The sequence below is a fragment of the Mucor velutinosus genome (genome assembly GCF_035048745.1).
Source record: "Mucor velutinosus strain NIH1002 chromosome Unknown tig00001563, whole genome shotgun sequence".
Classification (NCBI taxonomy): Eukaryota; Fungi; Mucoromycota; class Mucoromycetes; order Mucorales; family Mucoraceae; genus Mucor; species Mucor velutinosus.
This window is the reverse complement of record NW_027041904.1, coordinates 2,242,029-2,261,154: the sequence shown is the minus strand read 5'-3', so window position 1 is coordinate 2,261,154 and position 19,126 is coordinate 2,242,029. Positions and strand designations below refer to the sequence as shown.

Sequence of the window (19,126 nt, the reverse complement as noted above, 5' to 3'; positions counted from 1 at the left end):
GTAGAAGTGAGAGGTCTTTATTCAAGCAGCACGAAGGAACATGAGTGGTGCCATCAAATGGCTAATCTATATCCTGGTTCCTAGAGAGTGGTAGCCTATGGCCTTTCGTCCCGGGAAGTGGGTTTCAATTCCGACAAATGTTCTTCCGTCAAAGCCATTAGGAAGAACATTCTATCCTGGATCATCTTTGTTGTTTATCCTTGACTGGTGGTTCATGAGTTCTGATGCAGCACATCCTCGCTACTGGTTCAAGGCTTATACAATTATCCCGCATTCAAGATCAAGGTCCTATTGCTGCGGCACTGTCAAATAACTATAAATACCTTTGATATCTACACTAGTTTTGATCCCTATTCAATCTTGGAATAACATAATAAATATATTCAGTTCTAATTGTATTTACTCTGTCTATATTTCGTTATTCTAAACATTTTTTACAATTAATTACTGTACCTCTATATATTGCATTATATTATCCCAATCCTAAATCAAGAATGTCTGCTGGTTCTGTGTCCTCTAATTCTACTGCTGGTTCAGCAAATGGTTCGATTCAAGTCCCTGGGGCTACTGCGGCTGGTCTTCCTGTTACGCTGGAAGATTTCGATCTCAATCCTTCTATGGATGGTCTTACCGAGGTTCTGTCTCAAGACGGTCAAGTGCTTGATGAAGACGAATTGATGGCTGAACTTGGTGGTGGTTCTTCGGCTTTGTCTGCGTTTGAGCCTCTGGAGAGCGTGAGTGGAGAGGTTGGATCTGGGGGGAAGTCCGCAGCTGAGCCATTGAGTGAGGCGATGGAAGCAAGTGAAGAAGCTTCATTAGAGCATGCGTTGAAGGCATTACGTGAAGAAAATGCGAAATTGTTGAAGGTGGTAGCAACGGCACCTACTGCGAGAGAGCGTCATGAGGCTCTGCGAGTGATTAGCAGCAATAAGGATGCGATTGTGGAATTGCGTAGCTATCGGGATGTGGTCAAGCCCAAGACAAGTGCGATGAGTCGTGGAATGATGCGTAGTGAAAATTTGGCTCTGAATCGTCGCGATTTACCCAAATTCCAGTTGGCTTCTGCAGCGGTGAAGGCTTTTCCCAACGAAGAAGTGTTTGAGAGCGTAGATCATTACTTGCGTACTTTTGAGAGCATCTTGAATTCATCATCGTTGGACTTGGAAGCGCAGTGGGCCAAGTTACTTCCGTTGTGTATGCCCAATGGGGATCGTGCGTGGGTCGACAAGACTTTGTTGAAGTGCAGCTCGTGGTGGGAAGCGAAGCAAGTGTTCTCTAGACGCTTTGGGTCTGCAGTGATTACTCGTCGCAATACGGATTTAGTGTTTACGATGGTGATGAGTGCGTCTGAATCCATTATGGATTACTCGTGTCGATTTCAGCAAGCAGTGTACAATGCGGGCCTCCAGTTGGATGATCCAAGAGTGGCTGATCGTTTCATGGCGTCGTTAATCTTGCCGGTGCAAACGGCTGTGCGCATTACCTTGGTGAGAGAACAAGGCACTGAGTCGTGGACAGTGGATCGAATTACCCAAGTGGCGCGCGATGTCTTGGGAGATGACAACCGTTTCTATGCGCATGCAACAGCTTTGCTGCCAGGTGCTGCGGTGAATGAGGTGGGTTCTGCGATTGAGGATCGTCAAGAGCGTCGTGGGTACCAAAGATCGTCAAGAGGGATGTCATCAAGTGGAAGACGTAACTATGGAGGGTTCAAGCGAGTGGAGAGTAGTGGTGGAACCAAGAAGTATCATTGTAAGCAGCATGGTCCGAATGATTCCCATGGATCTAAGGAGTGTCAGTTTTTGAAGTTCGAGAAGGCCAGGAGTGAAGGCAAATGCGTGAAGTGTTGGAAGCCATTTGAAAGGGGACATGATTGCAGCACTCGTCGTCCTCCTGGGGTTGGTCCGTCCAACACGGCTCTGAATCATGAGGTCTTCGCGGCAAGTGTGGCTACCAAGGACAATGAGTCGTCGTCCTCGTCAGGGGCATCAGCTTCGAGGGATGTCAATGCAGACGATGCCAATAGTGTCGCTGATCAAGATCAGCTGATGAGTGAGTTGGCTTTCCAATGTAAGTTGCCTAGTGTGAATGTGAACAAAGCAGAAACTAATTACTTTGCGTTGTTGACCCCGTTGTTGATATGTGTAGAATCTAAGAATATCAAGGTCATTGGCAAGGTGGACACCGGGTCCCAAATTAGTTGTATTAGTTTGAAGTTTCTAATAAATGTGCTTAAGATCAAAAAAGTGAGAAAAGTTGATGGGTACCTGAAATTTTTATCCAAGTCTGTGAAGCGAGTGGCAATGACATTTCCATTGAAATTTAAATATGCTAATGGCATTGTATTTGAACATGCATTAGAAGTGGTCCCGTTTGAGCAAGGGTTGGACTTTGATGTCCTGTTGGGAGTGGATGTGTTGCCAAAGATGAATATTGGGCTTACTGGTGTGGCGTTTCGCATCGACAGTGGACATCAGCATTCAGATGCTACAGAACATAATGAAAGAATGTTTGAGAATATCAATTTGGACTTTGAGGGCAAACATTTAGAGGCGGATAACTCACCTGCGGGTACTGAGGAAGAGCGTCAGGAGTTTAAGACATATATTAGCGAATCCTTAAAGAGAAATGAAGAGATACCTATCGAGTCGTGTTGTCCATTGCCAGAAGCTATAGTGAAATTACCTACAAAAGAAGGAGCGACGGCGCATCGTCGTCCCTATCCGATTGCTGAGTCGTTGAAGCCTGTAGTAGAGAGACAAATTCAAAAGTGGTTGGATACCAAGACGATCGGACGTTCGAGAATCAATTCGTCCTTTAATAGCCCTTTGCTGGTGGTACCAAAGCGTGACAAGTTGGGAAATGTAGTGGATCATCGTGTGTGTCTGGATGTGCGTTTGTTGAATAGTATTTTGCCACCTCCCTACAATTTCCCAATTCCTTTAGTAAAAGACATCTTTGAGAACTTGAGTGGTATGAAGTATTTTGGGACCACGGATTTGAAGGATGCTTACCACAGATTTCCTATTGAAAAAGAGAGCCAATTTAAATGTAGCTTTAGTTTTAACGGCCAAGGATATTATTTCTTGAAGGCTTGTTTTGGATTATGCCAGCTGCCAAGCCAGTATCAATTTACACTATCTACGTTGCTAGCAGGATTGCAACAAGTGCGTGACGAGTCAGGACGAGTGGTATCTACTACGCAGAATTTTCTAGACGATATCATTATCGCTGGCGTGGATTTTGAGCATTACAAGGTAGCCGTAAAAACGGTGATTGATCGGCTTACAGAGGCAAAATTGATTTTACAGCCGAGCAAGTGCCATTTTATGCAGAGAAAGGTGCGATTGTTAGGCTTTGTGGTCGATGAAAAGGGCATCCGAGTAGACAAATCCAAATGTACAAATGTGGCGAATTGGCCTGTACCCTCAACCAAGAAACAAGTGCAGCAGTTCATGGGATTAGTGAATTATTTGCGTTCACATATTCCAATGATCTATAGAGTGGCGGCTCCGATCACGGACCTCATTAAAGACAACAAGAATGTGATGAAGCACTGGACGAATCAACATACAGAGTGTTTTGAGGCAATTAAGAAGATATTGCAAGCGGATTTGTTGATCAATTACCCAGATTTCGACAAGGAATTTATTATTGCGTGTGATGCCAGTTTGTATGGAGTAGCGGCTGTGATTTACCAAGAAGATGACAAGGGGCGTCATAAGTATGTGGGTTTTATTTCAAGCACACTGAGTCCAGCGCAGCGTCGTTGGTCCACAACGAAGCGAGAATTGTATGCGATTGTGTTGGCGTTGCGGAAGTTTCAAACGTACATTTATGGGCGTGCGTTCCGGGTACTGACAGATCATCGAGCATTAGTGTATTTGCATTCTCAGAAAGTGGTAAACCCTATGATGGCTGGATGGATTGAGACTATCCTAGATTTTACATTTGAAGTCGTGCATTTACCAGGAGCAATGAACATTTTTCCGGATTTATTGAGCAGACTATATCCACCTGTGGAGAATGAGAGTACGTAGTTAATAGTGGAGGAAAGTGAAGAGCGTAGTCGGGAGAGACATGAGCAAAATCGCAAGAATCGTGATGCAAAAAATATGATTAAGAAGAAGCGGTATAGCAAAGATCAAGCAGTAAATATCTTTGCTACACAAGTGATTGAAAATGCGAAGGAAGATCTTGATTACATGACACCTCCTGAGGAAGAGCGAGATGAGATTTTACAAGAGATTCACATGTTTGGGCATTATGGCGCACAGGCGATTGTGAGAGAAGTGCACTCGCAAGGGTTGCATTGGGCTAATGTGTATGAAGATGCTAAGAGGTTGGTCAGTAGCTGTCCAGAATGTCAGAAGCACAATATTGCAAAGAGAGGGTGGCATCCGCTCAAGAATGTAGTTTCGCTTCAGCCGATGTCGCATGTGTCAGTGGATTTGGGTGGCCCAATGACGATGACCTTTGATGGATATGTGTATATAATGGTTGTCACAGATCTGTGTACCAAGTATGTGATTGTGCGCCCATTAAAGTCGAAGGAAGCAACGAGCATTGCTAGAGAATTGATTAAGGTGTTTGGAGATTACTCATTTCCTATTATTATGCAGAGCGATCATGGTGGGGAATTCGAGAATCACTTGCTTCAGGCAATCAGTGAGAACCTAGGTTTGCAGCGCAACTATTCTACCCCATACGCAGCCAGAGGTAATGGGAGTGCGGAGGCGAGTGTGAAAATTGTGATGAATACGCTGAGAAAAATGTGTAACTCTAATGCGCGAGAATGGAGCGATTACCTTCCAATTGTGCAGCTTTGTTGTAATCGTTACATCAAGAGTAAGTCGATGACTTCGCCGTTCTCGCTGATGTTTGCCAGGCGAGTTACACTGCCAGAGGATTATGCCAACAAAGACAAATACCCGATCCCCAAGGATATCACGTCAGTAAAAGAGCTTGAAGAGCGTATTGACTACATGCACAAGGTGGTATTTCCAGCGATCAATGAACGAGAGGCCAAGATGAATGCGATTATGCAGAAGAGGTTTAATGACAAGCATATGCTCGTGGACATTCCAGTTGGTGCTCATGTGATGGTAAAGATACGTCAACGACCAAGCAAGTTGAGTCCCATTTATGATGGTCCATATACGGTCATTCGTAGAAATCAAGGCGGGTCATACGAGTTGAAGGATGAAATGAATGAGATTCTTCATCGCAACTATGTACCATCCGAGCTAAAGGTGGTGAACATAGATGAAAAGGCCATTGATGATGAGTATTTCGAAATTGAGGCGATTCGAGATCATAGGGGCAAAGCAGCGAATCGTGAGTATCTCATCAAATGGAAGGGCTATGGGGAACGCATGTGTTCGTGGATAACTGCAGAAGATGTATCGGATCCCCATATTTTGCAAAGATATTGGCAAAAGCATGTGCAGCTGCAGAAGCAAGAAGAAGGGCGCATCCGAGAGCGAGTGGCTCAAATGCCGAGGAAGCAACAGAGGAAACGTGCTGCCATTGGGAAAGCAGATCAGGCGGGGGCTCCTCAATCCCCAGCGAAGCGGCGTCGGGCCACTTATGTTAGGAAGAAGACAGGATAAGTGGGAAGGTGAGCGACAGTGGGGACGAGGTAAGAGTGGTGATCGAGAGGGTGTTGTCATGTGTTGTGGTAGCAGTGTACCTTTTTACCTGATCATTGTTTTTTTTCCCATTGGGTTTTACATTGATTGGGATGTTTTAATGGCCATTGTTCCGAATTCATGATAACACATAGGAAGTATTTCAACGAGCCAAGCTTGTGTGATCTATCTCCTGTGGTGTAGTGTTTATCGAATCGACAATTCTTGCAGTATTATCGATTCTGGTGGGGACGAATGTTGAGGATATAGATCATCTCTGAGAGGCAAATGTATTAGGCGTCGTTTATTACATAAGAGGATCTGAGAATGAGCTGAGATGCATAGTAGAAGTGAGAAGTCTTTATTCAAGCAGCACGAAGGAACATGAGTGGTGCCATCAAATGGCTAATCTATATCCTGGTTCTTAGAGAGTGGTAGCCTATGGCCTTTCGTCCCTGGAAGTGGGTTTCAATTCCGACAAATGTTCTTCCGTCAAAGCTATTAGGAAGAACATTCTATCCTGGATCATCTTTGTTGTTTATCCTTGACTGGTGGTTCATGAGCGCTGATGCAGCACATCCTCGTTACTGGTTCAAGGCTTATACAATTATCCCGCATTCAAGATCAAGGTCCTATTGCTGCGGCACTGTCAAATAACTATAAATACCTTTGATATCTACACTAGTTTTGATCCCTATTCAATCTTGGAATAACATAATAAATATATTCAGTTCTAATTGTATTTACTCTGTCTATATTTCGTTATTCTAAACAATAAGAAGGATCATCTACCTGGCCAGTAGAGAGACTTCAGTTTACTTTACACCTGTCAGTTTGATAATAAAATATACCTTTATCAAGTTGACATTACTGTTTTTTATTCTTTTTTTCCGTGAATTTTAGTCTATAAAGCCTCAAATTCCACACAAACTATATTGGATAAAATCAATGTTCAAATCTAATATCAATAAAGCACCTTTTTTATCCATTCAAATAAAAAGCTATAACATCTTCCTGCACACTCTCTATATCTACTTCCATTTATATCTCGATCAGATCTCAGATTGCATATACTATCTCTATGTATTAGCATCTGACAACCATGATAAATATCAAGCTCTCTATAATGATTACCTTGGTAGTTGGTAATCAAGATATAAGTATTGTTGTGTGGAAAGGAAGACTGTAAGAACTATCCCAATAATTATGAGAGATGAATTTAAGGGTTCTTTTGGTTTGTTCGTACTAGATTGGCACTAGTAACTAAACTCCAGATTAGAATAAGAAGAAAAAAAATGGATGATGTTTATTAAGATGCAATTCAAAATACTATTTATATATGTCATTGTTCTATTGTTATTCTCCTGTTAGGCTCAATTCAGATCCGAATGTCAGTGCCCTGATCAAATGTAACCTCAAATTGGATTGCCTTCAATTTAACGTCAATTTCATGTACCCGCGTTCTTGAGTCGATCCTATCGTTTAAAATAGTAACACCCCAATTCCATTGTTGTAATTCCACTTGAATCTTGCATCGATTCGACATTAATTGGTTTGCATCTATCCTGAGTCAAAGTCCAGAGTCAAATCCACATTTCAAAATAGTAATGCTTGGCTATTAGCGCGCAATCTCATTTAGATCCCTGACTAATTCATCGATTCAACATTATCGGCTCCAAATACTGATTAGATTTCGGCTAAACTTGACAAGAAGCACCACGATCAAACGAATATGTAACAACAACAAAATAGAAGCGACACCAATTAAGCACCAACATTGATTAGCAATACACCAAATAGAGACCACATCGACTAGAATAACAGTATCAACGCACCATCAAGAGATAACATACAGTTTTACAACAATTATATGAGTGTGTCAATGCACCAGAACACCACACCAACGAGGAGTAACCCTTCAAGTAAGACATAGTAGATAAGTTAGAGAATTATACCTTGGATCCACCACATTTCGCCTTTTCCATATACGGTATATTGCCTTTTTAGGAAATCGAGATAGAGCCAAGTAACCAAGAGAAAAATACACACGTATCAACCTGTCGTGCCTAAATTTAGGTTTAAGCCAAATTTGAAGAAAGCGACTAAAAGGCGCCAGCGTATACTCGAAGGTTCTGGAAACTGATAGCAAGCATTGATCTGATTATCAGTTGCTATATCAAGTACTATATCTACTCGAAAGTTCCATTGATTAAGTAATTATCGATCGCAGAAATAGTATAAATATAAGTTGTAAATGCATTCAATAAACAGCATCTTCGAACATAATCTCAATCTAATAGTTACACTCTAAGTTATTTGTTAACTCCTACCATTGGATCTATCTATCAAGACGACAACTGGTAGCAGCAGGACAAAAAATAAATTCAAAGTACAAAGTTATTTCTCAAGGTTATTCTAAAGGTTATTCTAAAGGTTATCTCTCAAGGTTATTTTTCAAGGTTCTCTTGACGTTCGTTATTGGTTTCTCTACAAGTTTCTTTGATTTTCTCTGGTTTTCTACAAGTCTATGAACGAAGATATTACTATGTCAAGTGCAAATATTGTTGGTAACAACTCTGGTTACGTTCGCAAGGTCCGTGAACCCGATGTTTTTAATGGTGAAAGAGACGCTATTGTTCTGAACGCATGGATTTACTCTTTGGAGTTGTATTTCTCCTTGGTAAAAATTGAAAATACACAAGAAAAGCTGTTGGTTGGTCTTTCTTTGCTGCGAAACGATGCTCAATTATGGTATTCGCAATTGAGTGCCTTTGACAGTGACCATGCCCCTCAAGATTGGGATGAATTCAAAGCAGCCTTGCGCAATGAATTCATACCAATTGATGCTATTGCCAAGGCTCGTGATGGTATGGCTAATCTGGTTCAAGTATCAAGTGTCACTAGTTACATCAATTCATTCAGACGTTTGCTACTACAAATTCCAGACATGACTCCAGGTGTAGCTCAAGACAAATTTATTAGAGGCTTGAAACAGCCTCTACGTTATGCAGTTCGATCCCACTTCCCAAAGACTTTGGAGGAGGCTCAACGTGTGGCTCTAGCTATTGAAGGTGCCGGCGGGGATGAGGTAGCAGTTGAACCTATTAGAACAAACGTACCTCAACCTCAGCCTGAATCCATGGATTTGGACACAATTCGTGAGCTGGTCAATGCTATAAATGGTATTTCTGGTAGTCGTCGTAACTTTAATGCTGGTAGTAAGCCCAGAAACAATGCCAACATTAAATGTTACAACTGTCAAGGTTGGGGACACATGCAAGGTGAATGTCCCAGTCCTCGCAATAATGGCCGTGGCGGTGGAAAACGATTTGGTGGCTCTTTTAATAAGCATTTAAAAGAGTAAGCGTGTCTGACGAGGGGGGAGATCAGGCACGCTCCAATAAAAGATCCCTCAACAGTATCAATGTAGGAGATACTGTTCCCAAGGCTGGTGGTAATGGTGTTGATCTGTTAGATTTGGATAACGATCACGAAGTGGATGATTTAAAGGCTGAGAGCAATTATTTGTTTAATTTGGAAAAGAACAATAAAGCTACTACTGACTTGCCATTGTACTCTTTTGACCTCTGTTCTAATGATGGAACTCGTGATTGCCTCAAGCCTATCAAGGTACTGTTGGATACTGGTGCTAGCTCAAACTACATTAGTCCTACATTAGTTAATCCTACAACGATGAAGATCACACCATTACATTCTAAACACGAAGTGGAAACAGCTAATGGACAAGTGTCTGTTATCAAGGAAAAGGTGGAATTTTCGGTCTCGGCTAATGGTGTTGGTCAACGTATACAGGCTTATGTGTTTGATACTAAATTTGATCTTATTCTTGGTCAACAATGGTTCAAACAGTATAAACCTGTTCCCAATTGGTCTAATAACTCTTGGTCTATCCCTGGCCCTCATGGTATTGGTATGGCTGTCTTGTCTCCGGTAAATCTGGTATCTAATGCTCAAGATTTGGTGTATGTCATGTCCAAAAGACAAATGCAGCGCTCTCTGCGAAAAAACAAGATTGATGAATTGTTTTTGGTACATGTCAAAGAGTCTGGTAACTGGCACAACATGGTGGATACTAGTGATAATCTCGGAAAGGATATCTCTAAACTGTTGGATGAGTACAAGGATGTTTTCACGGAAAAACTACCTCCTGGTTTACCTCATGATCGTGGTATCGAACATGTTATCGAGACTGGTGATGCTGAACCTCTATGCAAACATCCTTTCAAAATGAGTCCTTTAGAATTGGATGAACTACAACGTCAATTAAAGGAATTGTTAGACAAAGGCTTTATCCAACCTAGTTCGTCTCCTTGGGGTGCTCCTGTTCTGTTCGTGCGTAAAAAGTCTGGTGAGCTTCGAATGTGCATTGATTTCAGAATTATCAATTCTCTTTGCACTAAAAAGCTTAATACTCCCTTACCTCGTATAGATGAGTGCCTGGAACGTCTCGGTGGCGCTAAATACTTTGCTCAGTTCGATCTGACGAGCGGCTACCACCAAATTAGGCTGTCCAAGCAAGATATTCCCAAAACTTGTTTTGTTACACGCTATGGTGCTTTTGAATGGCTTGTGCTTCCTTTCGGACTCCGAAATTCTCCGTCGGTGTTTCAAAATATGATGAACAAGTGTCTCTCTGGCTACATTGATCGATTCGTCCAGCTCTACTTAGATGACATTTTGGTGTATTCTCCAACTGCTGAATCGCATCTGGAACACATTCGTCTAGTTTTGGAAAGATTCAGGCAGTTCAAGTTATATGCCAACCCAAAGAAATGTAAGTTCAATCAGCGTGAAGTGGAGTTCTTAGGCATGAAGGTCTCGGCAAAAGGCATTCTGCCTTCTGATTCAAAGGTCAAGGCGATCAAGGATTGGCCTATTCCCACTAATGTGCAAGAGGTTCGTCAATTTGTTGGTTTGGCTTCCCATTACCGAAGGTTCATCCGTCAATTCTCGTCTGTGGCAGCCCCTCTAACTGAACTTACTAAGGGTACTGGTTCTAAACGTCGTGGCATTGTCTGGAGTCAGGAGTGTCAAAAAGCTTTTGATCAATTGAAATTCTTATTGACTCATGCTCCCTGTCTACAACCTCCTGATGTGACTAAACCATATGTCATTGAGACAGATAGCTCTGACTTTGGTTGTGGTGCGGTACTCTTGCAAAAAGATGATCAAGGCGTTTTACATCCTTTGGCATTCGAATCTAAGAAATTTTCTATGGCTGAACGTAACTACCCTGCGCAAGAGAGGGAACTTCTTGGTGTTTTGCATGCTTTGCGGGTCTGGCGATGCTTCATTGATGGTGCTGACTACGTGGTATATACTGATCATAATCCGTTACAGTATCTAAGATCGCAGTCTAAACCTACAGCTCGTTTGGTCCGTTGGTTATCAGAAATCGAGACTTACGCTCCTAAAATATTGTACAAACCTGGCAAAATCAATGAAGTCCCGGATGCTCTTTCCCGTCGTGATGGTGCTGACTGTGTGGCCGCTAATACTAGTGTGGAACCTCGTTATTTGTACTCTGTCGAGTCAAATATAATGGTACACCCGTCGGATTGGCCAACTTTCTATTTAACCAAACAGGAGTTAGTTCCCGATTCGGTGAAATCTCTAATCGAGTCCAACACTCACAGGTTTGTCATAAAAAATGAGAAGGTTTATCGCAAGGTGAAAATTGGTGAACGAGAGTTTGAAACAAGGTTCTGTCCATTCTCAAACCGTGCTACCTTGGTGAACAGATTCCATGAAGGGTTTGGTCATGCTGGTCAAAGTACTGTGTTTGAGCTTATGCGCAAACGCTGGTGGTGGCCCAATATGCGATCTGATATTCAAGGCTGGTTATCTACTTGTAAGGAATGTCAGTTGGCTTCTAGTTCTGGTAAAAATAAGCATCATGCTCCAATGGTTTCTCTGGATATTCCTCCTGCTTTTGGTCGTTGGCACTTGGATTTTGTTAGTGAGTTACCTCTGACACCTCAAGGTAACAGATGGCTTCTTACTGCGGTTGATTACACTACGAATTGGCCTATTGCTCGTGCGGTACCGGAAGCCACAACAGAAGCCGTTGCTGATTTCATCTATGAGGAAATCGTGATGCGTTTTGGATGCCCCCAGGAAATCTTGACAGATCGTGGTGCTAATTTTATGTCAAACGTGGTGAAACTCTACATGCATAGAGTCAAGGTTAATCACAAGTTTACTTCTGCTTTCCACCCTAGAACTAATGGTAAATGCGAACGTCTCAATGGTATTCTCAAGGCTATGTTAAGAAAATATGTTAACGGTGCTATTTTTATGTGGGATAAATTTGTTGACACGGCTCTCTTTGCTGCTCGGGTTCGTCATCATCGCTCTACTGGTTATTCTCCTTTTTATTTGGTATATGGTCGTGAACCACTGCTTCCTGGGGATTATACTCGTCCTTATTTCGATAAGTTGACAGCAAATGATCCTAGAACTGTGGCTGAACATACTGCTCGTGAATTGGAAAGCCTTGGTCAAGTCCGTGCTGCTTCTGCTCATCGTATGAAAATGGTCTCTGAATCCGACAAAGAACGTTGGGATGCGGCTATTGAGAAGCTGGAATTTGAAGTTGGTGATCATGTCCTGCTTAGAAACGAACAGAAATACGGTCTTGAATACAATTGGATGGGTCCCTTTATTGTCGTTGATAAAAACTCGGAAAGCCATGTCTACAAGTTGGTTACGATTGGTGGTGAACCTTACTCGTCTTGGGTACATGTTGATCGTTTAAAAGGTGTTAAGGCTGAATCCATTGATACTCCTTGGTACAATCCCACTGTGTCTCGTGCTGCTTGGCGTGAAGAAATGGGTCTCAACTCTAGTAATCAGGCTGTATCTTGTACTTCTCCTAGTTTCTCTGGTACTTCTGGCTCTGTCGATCAAGTTGATCAGAGTCGATCAACAATCTCGGGGGGGAATGATGTCGTGCCCAAACTTAGGTTTAAGCCAAATTTGAAGAAAGCGACTAAAAGGCGCCAGCGTATACTCGAAGGTTCTGGAAACTGATAGCAAGCATTGATCTGATTATCAGTTGCTATATCAAGTACTATATCTACTCGAAAGTTCCATTGATTAAGTAATTATCGATCGCAGAAATAGTATAAATATAAGTTGTAAATGCATTCAATAAACAGCATCTTCGAACATAATCTCAATCTAATAGTTACACTCTAAGTTATTTGTTAACTCCTACCATTGGATCTATCTATCAAGACGACAAACCTGTTACGATGGTAAAAGGATTTTGTGGTGGTGCTGATTTCAAGAAGCGGTATCTGAACTCTGAGCCTATTAGAGTGCTGTTCCTGAACTGGTGTTCAAATCGATTATTCTTACATTTTTTTATTTTGACATATATACTTGAATCTATACAACACATTTGAAATAAATCGAACTTTCTTACGTTTAAATCTTTTGGGTACATAACTTTATATATACATTTAATCGCTGAGATACTGTCTACATCAAGGTTATTGCAACACATCAGCAACTTAAACAGCTTTAATTACTTGGTTTTGTCTCGGGATCAACTATTACTGCAAGATCTTCCACACATTTCGCTACACATTTCACAAAACCAGCACCGCAGAGTATCAAACCATAAGATTCCTTGATGGTCTAGTGGCTAGGATTCGTCGCTCTCACCGACGCGGCCGGGGTTCAATTCCCCGTCAGGGAACTTTTCTTTTTACACCGAAATGTGGTGACTGTAGTCTCTTTTTCGATTAGGGCTTTTCGATTCATTATTGTAAGCATAATGATATTAATAAAATAAGCTTGCAATGTTTATTTATTAGGAATAATAAAAGTAGAAAGGTATAGAGGGAAGAACCAGAATTATTCTGTAGCAGCAGTCTCCCCATCAGTCAAAGCAGACAGCTGATCAATGGCACGAAGTCGACGCATAATTCTATCCATTTCTTCCTTGACAACGACCATACTTTCCTCGTGTGATAAAGTCGAAGCTTCAGATTGCTCCAGCTTTTTGCGCAATTGATCAACTTCTTCGTATACCTGCTTCACAGCCTCCATTTGTTTCTGCTCCAAAGCGCGATGCTCTCTTTCCAGTGTATGTATATCAAAACCTGGCATTTCGGCTTCCATCTTTTGTTGAATTTCTTGTTGTAGTTGCAGAGCTAGAGCAGATGTCTTTTCCAGTTCAGCATATGCCTTATCAATTTCAGCTTTGAGAGCCTCTTTTCTTTCCCTGTGCTCTTCTTGCATAGATTTGATGGTGGCCTTGACACGGATAGCTTCTTCTTTGGATGTTTTTTCAAGCTCTGCTTGCTCGGCCTTTGCTTGATTCAACTGATCGTCCAGCTCCTTTAAATGGCCCATACCTTGCCTTGCTGTCTCAATTTCATCCATATATTTTTTAACTTGCCCCTCAAAGAAAAAGGCAGTTGCCTTTGAGTTTTCAGCTTGTCTGTCCTTACGATTACTCATGTCGGTAAGCGTTTGTATTTCAGTTTTCAGTTTTCGATTTGTTCTTCCACTTTCTTGAGCATAGATCTCAGCTTGCTTGGCTTGTTGTTTTGTCTGATCTAATTCTAATTTGAGTTGTCCTAATTCTTTCTCGGCTTGACTGATTTTCTGTTGCAGCTCTCCAATATCAGCACCTGTGGTGGGGCGTCCAAGCCTAAGGGAACCACCATCTGCTTCATCAATGAAATTAATAAATAAAGTATGTTTTTGTTTGCTATGCATATTGACTCACTTTCTGAACTTTCCTCGGATGCCATTATATCTGCACAACAGTTGAAAGAGAAAAGGAAAAAGAGAGAAAGAGCCAGAGAAATACTCGTTTATTTTAAATTAAAGGGGCGTGAGTTTGAATGCTAAAACCTAAAGCCTACATGAGTGTTTGCTAGAAAAGGAGTACATAGTGGACATTTGGTTGAGCTGAGCTAAATGTTTGATCAACGATACCATGCCCCTAATTAACTCCTTACAGTGTGTGATGCTCATGGGACTTACCGTTCAGATCCTCTTTATAAATTGCTGACTATTCGCTCTTGAAACTACGTTGTTTCTCGTTAGTACAAGTTTTCCCAACATGCGACATATTTTTCTAAATAATGTGCAACATTAATTGCTCGAGTTGCGGAAGCAAACTTCACTATCTTGCCTTTATCATTAGTAACTTCCGTATACAACATTGAGGCATACCCATATACTACACCTAAAGGGGTTCCTGTGTCATATCAATCCAATCTTTAGTCCTGTCAGGCTTGCAGTTGCCGTCCTTTGCAAATCCAAAACCAGCGATTTCAACTCAAACGAAACGACACCTTTCAGTTTTCATTGCAATGAGCATCAGTATATCGATCATATAATATAACACATAATATCATAGCGTATATTGTTTAAGTTATTCTGTTGTCAGCATATTCAAGTAGAAAACCCTATACTAGATGCAGGTCAGTAGAGTTCAAATGAGACCATGATTGGCCTACCATCATTTTGCATTGTAGTAGGCTGTCTAAATCAAGTGGTGGCTTATGTTTTGATATTTTTTCTTTTTACAATCCAAATTGAGCAATACCCTTCTCTTCAATCCACATTACTACACAAATCATGAGCAAAAGACCAGAACTTGTTCCTCTCAATTTGAAGATTGAATCCAGCAAAGATGCAACTATTGCTAACGCAACTGCGTTCCTCGATAAATTCTTACATGAGGGTATCGCCATCCATGCTGCCAACAACACAGTAGCTGCTCAACTCCACCAACTCCATCAAGGCTTGAAGGACGAAAAGAAGAGAAGCCGTGGCCATACAGCAACAACCGAAACTAAAGAATTCTAAATCACCACACAGTCGATAAAACCGTAGACATTTCACACCAAAATCATCACAATACGAACATCTCAAGTTTTTTTTTTTTGTTTTTCAACACTTTTAGAATGATAGCAAATAATAGCACATATCGCACACTCCAATTGTACCTTAAAGAGGCTGATATCGACTAGATATATATTTTATTATAATTTGCTACAATATCCCTTTTTTTCTGCATGTAATAAAGCCAAAAACAATTCAAAATAGTATTAGGCAGGATTTCATTGAATAGAGACATTTGGATGTTTAGGATTCAGGCCAAGAATCAATTAGTGGTATCTCTTCTTTTGTTGTCTGCGCTTCTTCTTGAGACGTCTTTGACGCTAGATGCATAATCAGTACACTTCTCACCTCGAATAGCATACATGTTACAAACCTTCTTTTTCCACTTAAGTCTCACTTGAAAAGAAAGATGCATTTTAGACATTTGACCAGACATTGGCATTGCACTACTTACTTTTGCACTGGTTTGAGCAGATGATTTAAAAAACAAGAGAGAGAAAAACTAATGAGAAAGTTGTGAGAGAAGGCACAGTTTATATACGGGGCATTGAGATTGATGTCATGTTGTATCAATCATGTATTTTTATAGAAAGCTGGTGTGATTTATTGATCTATTTACAAAGGAAATTAAATGAGCAAAAATGTAATATTCACACAGACAGTGCTCTCGGTCTAGAAGGAGAGCATGGCCTCCTCTTCGAGATAGCATTGGGATGGCCCTCTCCTTCATCATCTGTGTCAGTAGTGTATTCATCCCAGTAACTCTTTTCCGTAATGACTGTGGCAACTGCAATAGAAGATACTCGACAAGACGACGAAGAAAACGGTAGTTCTAGTAAAGAGCTTGATGTAACATTTGATAGCGGTGCAATCATGTCGAGTAAATACACGCCTGAAAATATGATCAGAAATCCGCAAATTAAGCTGACAGTGTTTGTAAGACTCGCCGTATTCCATCCTTGAAACATGATTGCCGATGCAACGATTGTAGCAGTTGTAAAGCATACATAGTAAATAGGATTTACGCTACAAAGGGAGAACAGTTCCTTGGGAAATTAGAACATTAATGCAAACATACGAATCATATGACTTACACATTAGTACAAAACAAATCCAATGCTTTGTTGAAGTAGTTGACTTGAATTAGTATGAAAAAAGCGCACATACAGCCAAATATATAGGTGGATGGCTGATTGAATTGGTTGTTCCCCGCAATCGTCAGCTTGACAGCAATTCCAAAAGCTTTCACGGCCATGACAGATAATGACCCAATCAAGGAACATATAGAGAGGTATACAATAGGTTTGGTTTTGCCATATCTAGGTACTACCTTCCAAATCATTCCCACCACAATCAGTATGACCAGGATACCATACACTAAAAAGCCTGTATCGAGAAAGTCAATACGGTGTTCGCCACTAAATACACTGTACAAACCTGGTTTAAGCATGTATGCAACTAGCTCTTGTACACTTTGAACATCTGGATCTTCAGGTGCATGAAAAATGATGATCACTGCACCAATTACAGATAGCAAGCATCCAATAATGCCTATAGGACCCATCTTTTCTTTCAAGAATATAGACCCCAAGATAGCCCTACGAATGAAATGAATACACTAGCGTCTTTCATCAATTGAGGTGTTATAGTCTACCCCACAATCACACTCAGGGCTCCCAAGGGTGTTATCAAAATAGCAGGAGCAAATGTATATCCTAATCTTATTATACTTGAACATTGAGTAACGCATCAATTTCCTTTAATTTTCGCATTACCTATAAAATTGAGTATCTCACCCATTACCATGACAATGAGCCCAATCCACCATACAGGATTCTTTAAATATCGATGCGAATCAGAGGCTCGTCCTGTAGTTGCTATTTAGTGTCGTGAAAGAAATTTGCCTCTAAAAAAGTCCCAATGTTACCATGTTCAGCTGTCGAGGAGTTTTGCAATCCCTTCTTAGTTACCACAAATGATATGCCAATGAGTAGGCTTGAGCATATAGCCAGGATGAGTCCGATATACCTCCCTTCCAATGTCATTGCGAATATTCAAGTGGAAAATGTTGAAGAGAGAAGTAAGCCAAAAAAAAAAGGAGTAATGCCAATACATAAAGAATGTGCGTCTTTCACCACAAACATTCATAAAAACCAACCATATCCTATATCAAAATCAGGGGGTGTAAATATTTTCTTTTGAGAGCATGATGATAATCACTGCAGCTACAATTGATTTATCAAGGCAGCAATGATAAAACTGGGTCTTGAATGAGGGGCCTGTTGTATACATGTGTTGCACGTTATGGGCGTGGATTTTCGAGCGACTGATTTGTGCATTTGACTCTGCTTGACCTGATTTTAAGCATATTTGGGATCATAAAATAATAGGCTATGCATACCATCAACATTGTGAAATCAGGCATCAAGAGTACTCTATAGCTTTTTTTTTACTGCAGATAGCGAAAGTATAAAATACCTCTAATCATGTACCAGAACATGACTTCTACTATGTGGTATACAGTACTTAATTTAGAAAGTAGATTGTAGTTAGCCATGGCTGAATGACATAGTCTGTATAGGCTGATCAAATGCTTTGAGTTGCAACATCTGTCGTATAATATTTGGTGATGTACTACACTGCATATGATCATTTTCATCGTGGCACCATCTTTGGCCTATACTCCAACAGCCGCCTCCGTCGCGAAAATTATTTGTAACACCACTTGACATGATGCTTTGATTTGATGCTTTCTGAACATTTTGGACTCGACTTGGCCTATTTTGACAGATTCGACTAAAAAAATGTATGGCCATCCCATGTCTCCTTAAGCTTTTTTTTAGAGTACTTTTCAAGGCGCATCCAATGGTGCTAATTACAAGAGGTGATTTGAACAAAATTATCGAGCAATTTAGAGAAATATGGAATGAGGTTTTCTGCCAAAATGTCGAGTTTTTACATATGAAGGTATTACAAACAAAGTTTCAGAGGTTGCTTTGGGTCGAGAGAAACAGTTTGACTCGATATGTGCCATAGTAGAAGTCTTCAATTTCAAGGTCAAAAACGCGATCGTTTGATTTTTCGATGAAAAACCATGAGGGGTACCTCATGGTTTGAAACCGATTTTCGACGATCCTAAAAAAGTTGAGTAAAGGTATCAGAAAGTCAGCTCCAGCTTAGAGTAATCGTTTAATGCTATTCTGGAGGTCCAGAGAAGCTTCTAACACGAAAAACCATGTCCTAAATACACCCAAATTAGGCCGTATTTTGCATATATTGGGGTAGTAAGAGGTATTGCGAGTATGCTATCTGTCAGTATTTAAGTTATTACCATTGATACACATGGGGAGTATTGTAAAGAGTCAGACAGACAGTTGCAAATCATTGATGGACGGTTTTCACTTGATTGCAAAGAACCACACAATGGGATTTCGGCACATTTAGAAGGGTATCAAGTAATAGCATGTTGGTAAGTTATACAATTGCCTCAAAATTGTATATTTGCATCTTGTATAAAACATTCAAACCTTCAGTTGACGAGCATTGCCACTCTTTAAGCATCGTTTACGCTAGGGCATTGCTATCCTCGAACTATGCAACATTTG

At 40.8% G+C, this 19,126-nt stretch overlaps 6 protein-coding genes and 1 non-coding gene across 7 annotated transcripts; 5 read left to right on the top strand and 2 right to left on the bottom strand.

Annotated features, from left to right (window-relative positions):
* Positions 1-494: 494 nt before the first annotated feature.
* On the top strand, positions 495-4,040 carry ATC70_009360 (uncharacterized protein; the record flags this gene model as incomplete). The annotated part of the gene is made up of 1 exon (XM_064828592.1): positions 495-4,040. One exon carries the CDS (start codon positions 495-497, stop codon positions 4,038-4,040), a length of 3,546 nt encoding a protein of 1,181 aa, XP_064685794.1.
* A 75-nt stretch (positions 4,041-4,115) lies between these two features.
* On the top strand, positions 4,116-5,612 carry IME2_1 (Serine/threonine protein kinase; the record flags this gene model as incomplete). Its single annotated transcript, XM_064828591.1, has 1 exon — positions 4,116-5,612. The coding sequence occupies one exon, from the start codon at positions 4,116-4,118 to the stop codon at positions 5,610-5,612; it is 1,497 nt and encodes a 498-aa protein (XP_064685793.1).
* Positions 5,613-8,157: 2,545 nt separating this feature from the next.
* MRT4 (mRNA turnover and ribosome assembly protein) lies at positions 8,158-12,683 on the top strand (the record flags this gene model as incomplete). The annotated part of the gene is made up of 2 exons (XM_064828590.1): positions 8,158-8,990; positions 9,050-12,683. The coding sequence occupies 2 exons, from the start codon at positions 8,158-8,160 to the stop codon at positions 12,681-12,683; spliced, it is 4,467 nt and encodes a 1,488-aa protein (XP_064685792.1).
* Positions 12,684-13,284: 601 nt separating this feature from the next.
* On the top strand, positions 13,285-13,356 carry ATC70_009357. The gene has a single exon. It is a non-coding gene; the product is annotated as a tRNA-Glu (tRNA).
* Positions 13,357-13,514: 158 nt separating this feature from the next.
* On the bottom strand, positions 13,515-14,419 carry ATC70_009356 (uncharacterized protein; the record flags this gene model as incomplete). Its single annotated transcript, XM_064828589.1, has 2 exons — positions 13,515-14,332; positions 14,395-14,419. The coding sequence occupies 2 exons, from the start codon at positions 14,417-14,419 to the stop codon at positions 13,515-13,517; spliced, it is 843 nt and encodes a 280-aa protein (XP_064685791.1).
* An 835-nt stretch (positions 14,420-15,254) lies between these two features.
* On the top strand, positions 15,255-15,485 carry SLN1_2 (Histidine kinase osmosensor; the record flags this gene model as incomplete). Its single annotated transcript, XM_064828588.1, has 1 exon — positions 15,255-15,485. One exon carries the CDS (start codon positions 15,255-15,257, stop codon positions 15,483-15,485), a length of 231 nt encoding a protein of 76 aa, XP_064685790.1.
* A 302-nt stretch (positions 15,486-15,787) lies between these two features.
* Positions 15,788-17,566, bottom strand: ATC70_009354 (uncharacterized protein; the record flags this gene model as incomplete). The annotated part of the gene is made up of 7 exons (XM_064828587.1): positions 15,788-15,841; positions 15,895-15,917; positions 15,976-15,982; positions 16,852-17,119; positions 17,176-17,236; positions 17,297-17,389; positions 17,449-17,566. 7 exons carry the CDS (start codon positions 17,564-17,566, stop codon positions 15,788-15,790), a joined length of 624 nt encoding a protein of 207 aa, XP_064685789.1.
* Positions 17,567-19,126: the final 1,560 nt, after the last annotated feature.